Source organism: Dipodomys ordii, unplaced genomic scaffold (genome assembly GCF_000151885.1).
Source record: "Dipodomys ordii isolate 6190 unplaced genomic scaffold, Dord_2.0 Scaffold23, whole genome shotgun sequence".
In the NCBI taxonomy this organism is placed as follows: domain Eukaryota; kingdom Metazoa; phylum Chordata; class Mammalia; order Rodentia; family Heteromyidae; genus Dipodomys; species Dipodomys ordii.
In genome coordinates, this window is record NW_012267239.1 from 3,662,909 (window position 1) to 3,668,140 (window position 5,232).

Genomic DNA, 5,232 nt, shown 5'->3' on the forward strand with positions numbered 1-5,232 from the left:
GCGTCGCAGCGTCCGCCGAGCCTCCCGAGGTCAGGGCCTGGGTGGGGGTGGGGTGGGGTGGGGTGGGGGGAGGCAGAGGCCTCTGGGGCCAATGGGGAGCTCTGGGGGCACTCGAGGTACAGGACAAGGAGACGAGGAGGCATCGGTGCGGGGCGCGGCGGCAGGAGGAGAGGGGCGCAAGGTTCCCCTCAGAGTTAGCCTCTTGGCGTAGGGGGTACGGCCGGCCCGGAGTAGGGGAGGGAGCGAGGCAGCCGTGGGTGGGGACGCCCATGGGGGACGGGGACTGCGTGATGGAGGGGCAATGGCCCCCTCATTGAGGGCCACTCGATTTCGGGAGGGGAGCCTGGCGTGGGGAAGGACGGCCAGGCTGCCCCGAATGGGGGATACGGGAGACCCTGGCAAGAGTGGAGGAAAGGAAGCCCAGGATGAGCGCGGGGACATAGCTGTCCAAAAGGAGTGTCCCCCAAGACTTGAAGTGGAAACCGCAGGAGGGGCGCTCAGAGAAGGCGGAGGGTCCCCTGGGCCTGCAGGAGGAACCGGGGCTGGGTGTAGGAGCAGGAACACCCAAGCTGTGTGCTGCACCCTGGGGAGGGGGGGTCCACTCTGGTTTGCTGGCTGAGTGACCTTGGACAAGTGCGTTTCCTATACGTACAAGGCGGGGGTGTGGGGCTGGTCCTAGGGGTAAGCTGCAACCTCGGGCCCCCAGCTTCCCCTTTGGGGGGAGGGAACCCACATATTGCCTGTGGATGTGACTGCGTTCCCACCATGGGAAAGTCCAGTCTTCCTCCTCCCCTCGGCGCCTCAGCCTCAGCTTGTCCCCCACAGGGGGACTCTCACCCTCGCCCCCGCAGCAGACAACCAGCCACCTCCGTAGACACCCCCTCTTGCTCTCTGGGAAGTGCTGGGAGTGCCAGTCCCTTTCTCCCTAATGGGGCTGGGGGGGGGTCCCTTGGATTTGGGGACGCGCGCAGCCGCTGCGTTCGGAGGCTCTTGGTTTTTGGTTCGCCGCAAACTGGCCTAGTGAAGGGCGATGTGGCTAGCACTTCAGCACCACGGACAGAGCCCACTCCTTCTTGGAGGGGAATGAGTTAACCGTTTCCCTACCGGGAGGGGAGGGACGTGTGCAAGGCCTCCGCAGGCCCGACTGGTGGGCCCCAGTGCTGTGTGGACGGGAGCTGAGGAGGGGCTGGGGGAGCAGCCTGAGGGGCACACAGTGACACGCCAAAGTCTACTAGGGATCTTGTTCCCTGCTTTCTGTAAAGTTCTCTACATGGGCTTGAGTTGTCTCCCTCCTCCACTGGGAGCCTGAAAGGAGCCCCTGAAATGCCCGGAGCCCTGATTCCCCCTGGGAAATCAGTGTGCATTCCCATTCTAGATCTGAACCTCCCTCAAGCCCCAGTACCACCCCCAATTTACTCTCATTTTATTTTTCGATTGGGTCCCCATGATGAAGCCAGACAGATCTCCCAGGAAAGACCTCTGCCGTCGCATTTTTTCTTTGCCCTCAGCCTCATTCCCAGCCCCTGGTGCCAGGCAGACCCCCAGCGCTGGGAGTATGATGGCGCTGCCCCTTTAACCACGTTTTCTTGGAAGGAGAGTGCGCTAGGGAGTCGTGGGGAGGGGGAAGGGAGTTCCGACTCCGCATGGTGAAGCAGACCGTGATGAAGCATTTTCGCCTCATCCAGCCCTGCTCTGGTTTGCAGGAGGCAGAGGGGCTCGTATTCAGATGTGGCTGGGTGGATGAGGTGAGTGGCTGGTGGGAGGCACAGGAGGAAGGCATGGGGCGGGAGGGCTGGGCCCGATCCCCAGTGCTCTCCGGGGGTCCCTTTTATGTTTCATGCTGCTTGGAATTCTGCCATAAGATCCTGGTTCCTTTGAATGTCTTCAGTGTCTGCAGTATGCGGATACTTTCTCTGGGTGTGGGGAGGCTGACAAACGCTGACAGCAAGGAGGAATGATGGGGGGGGGGGTGGATGGATAAAAGAGGGAGCAAGATGGATTTGTTGGGACCATGGGACCACAGCTGTTGGATTGTGATTGCCAATGTACCAAGCAGCTCCAAGCATTATTTCTGTACCTGGAAAAAATGCCATGAGGGCTGGAACCCTGAGGTCAGTCCTCCAAAAAGACCTTCAGGTTTACCTCCAGAAAGCCAGCCTTGTCTCCCTCCCCCATGCTTAGTTAATAATCCTCTCCTGGTCCTTGGAGCCGACTTCTCACTGAGCACATATAAGCCCATGTGTGTGAATAGATGAGTGGGTGAATGGATGAATGAATGAATGAAGTCTATCAGTTCCTCAGCCACACTGGTGTCAAGGAAGCTAAGATTAGCCCTGCCCAGAGTCCTTGAGGCTCTAATCTCTCACCTTGCATCATTCTTAAGATGTGGAAGTGAACAGAATGACATCTCCATCCGTCCTTCCATCCATCCGCTCCCCTCTGAGCATCTGTCATGTGGTTGATTCACACTAAATGCTGAGATCACAGAGTCCTGCACACCCCCAAAATCATGTCCTTGGAACAAGGATTCTCAAAGCCCTTTTTTAACCCCAGCCCAGAAAACAGCTGCAGAGTAAACGCAATGTCTCCTTAAAAGGAGCCTGGGATAAAGGTTTAGTGCCCAGGATGGCACTGTTGGGGGGGGGAATCTTTGAGGGGCGGGCCCCAGTGGGATGTCTTTGGGCATTGTAGGCCTGAGAGGGAAAGTGCTCTTGCCAGCAGAGTTAGGTAAGGTCATGAGTGAGTCTCCCACAGCCTGGATTTGGGGATGAGCACTGGGAGTCTCACAGGAAAGGGGAGTGTGCTAGGACTCCAAAACTTCTCTGCCCTCAGGCCTTCTTGCACCTGAGTGTCTCCAGGACAAGATTCCAGGGGCCCACACTGGAAGACCCACTCAGAATTGGGGTCTCAGCCTCTGCTGCTCCTTTTGTTTTGTTTTTGTCGGTCGTGGGGCCTGAACTCTGGGTCAGGGCGCTGTCCCTCAGCTCTTCAGCTGCAGACTAGTGCTCAACCACTTGAGCCTCAGTCCCACTTCCGGCTCTTTCTGCTTATGTGGTGCTGAGGAATCGAACCCATGGCCTCATGCATGCAAGGCAAGCGTTCTACCACTGAGCTACCTTCCCAGCCCCAAGCCTCTGCTGTTCCTAATCAGCCATCTATTCCCTTGTGCCCCCTGCCAACCCCCAACAAGCTGGTACGCTTCAAGGACATATCTGTATGGTGAACAGAAAAGCCAGGAAGCTTTCTGGGAACATGAGATATTGCTGCCACCTACTTCATTCATTCTTACTGATAGGGCTCCATCCCCACAGTGAGCCTGGGGGACTGGAAGGACAGCACAGGGAAAAGGGCCCTGTCCCCTCCCGCATGGATGGCAGGGAGGACTCACGCCACATTTGCCTCGGCAGCTCCTCAAACCCTGTTCACTACTCAGATCACAGACAAGTAAACTGAGGCTGAAGTGAGGAAATGAGTTTGCTGGAGCAGAGCCCTGCTTCTGCTGAGGTCCTGCTTAGGCCCTGCTTCAGGCCTAAGCCCGTGCCGGACACATTTGGAGGAAACGCACTTCTCATGCACAGTAGAGACGCTTATAGTCTGAGGGTTGAGGAGTAACAGGTCCCCAGAGCAGGAACGGGCAGCTTGCTGAGGCTGGGGCCAGGATGCTTGCCTGACCTCTGGCAAAGTGCCCACCTATGGGAATCTATGACTCATGATCCAGCATCAACACATCTTCCTTGCGGGGGAGAAGCAGTGTCTGGGCATGGAACCCACAGCTTTGTGTCTGCTAAGCACACCCTCTTCCCTTGAGCTGCACCTCAGACTCTCTGCATATATTTTATGTGAGGGCCCAGTCCCCAGCCTGGGCACCCTACACCCCTGAGCCACCTTTATGAGAAACAGCACATGACCACTATTCGGGGTTCATTTGCTAAACTTCATTATCTCTTCCTGTTTTCTCTCCTTTTCTTTCTTTCTTTTTTTCTTTCTTTTCTTTTTTTTTGTGATTTGTGGGTTCTGGAGCTTGGACTGAGGGCCTGGGCACTGTCCTTGAGCCTCTCTGTGCTCAAAGCTAGTGCTCTACCACTTGAGCCACAGCTCCACTTCTATCTTCTTCTGATTATGTGGTACTGAGGATTGAACCCAGGGCTTCATGCATGCAAGGCAAGCCTTCTACCACTGAGCCACACTCCCAGCCTTTTCTCTCCTTTTCTGACTGCTGTGTGTCTGTCTTGTCTCTTCCCATTATGATGTAAGTTTTTACACAGGGATTTGTGTCTGCTTGATTTGTGTCTGGTCTCTCCCAGTGCTCAGTGCAGTGACTGGCATGTGGTGGTTGTTGGGTGAGTCTAAGGCATTGATTGAGAGGCTTGGTGATACCCCAGATCTTTCAGCACCAGACATCTGGACAGCTCCCAGCTGCTTCTGCCCGGGGCAGAAGTGACTGCTGGGGGGGGGGGTCTGAATGTGTGGTGTACACACCAAGCTGAAGCCTCTAGCCCAGCTGTGTGGTCAGCTTCGCAGAGGCTCAAGTCCTGTCCACTCCATTTCCAGCAGACTCACGCCAGCCCTGGAATTCACTCTCCAGTTCAACGATTCCGTCTATTCATGAAGCTCTGAGAGTTTCTCTCTTCAGTCGTTATGGTGCCCCAGTCTCCAGCTTTGCTTCCTTTGTCCCCCACTCCTGCACTCATTCCCTCCCCTTCTACTCCTGCTACCTCTATCATGTGCCTTCTTTCTCCCCGGTTCCCGTCCTCCTTTGCTCAGTGCTCCTTCCTCCTCCTCCCCCCCCCAGATGTGCCCTCTCTTTGAATCTGAGTTAGAGTAAAAAGGAGACAGTCTCCTTACCCCTACTCCCTTCAGGAAGCAGGCAGCAGAGGCTGAGCTACGTGCGGTTCTGCATAAGCCTCCTCCCCTCTAGGTTCCACCCACAGCCTCAACCACCAGGGACTGCCGGCAGCTGAGGATGCCTGTGGTGAGTCTGCCCGCCCACCATCTGCCGCCCCAGGACTGCACCGCAGGGGGGGGGGAAGCTGAGTCCTGCCCGCTCTGCCCTGCCTCTGCACCTGTGTGGGCAACTGTGGCTGAGTGGTAAGGCCTCCTTAGCCATTGACTGGGGCTGTCACTGCTCTTGTTACCTCGATGGAGCAAGAGGCTCCGTAGTAGGAAGGAAGACTGTCAGCTAAGCAAGGGAGGAGAGGCTGCAGCTTCCTCCTCCTCCTCCTCCTCCTCCTC

The 5,232-nt window shown here is 56.6% G+C and overlaps 1 protein-coding gene across 1 annotated transcript in view; it reads right to left on the reverse strand.

The window, feature by feature from the left end:
- Positions 1 to 441, reverse strand: part of Nefh (neurofilament, heavy polypeptide) — a 9,829-nt gene extending 9,388 nt beyond the window's left edge. The window contains exon 1 of the mRNA XM_013014266.1: positions 121 to 441. Within this exon, the coding sequence (XP_012869720.1) occupies positions 121 to 441 (321 nt within the window). The remainder of the gene's footprint in view (positions 1 to 120) is intronic.
- Between the last annotated feature and the right edge of the window lie 4,791 nt (positions 442 to 5,232).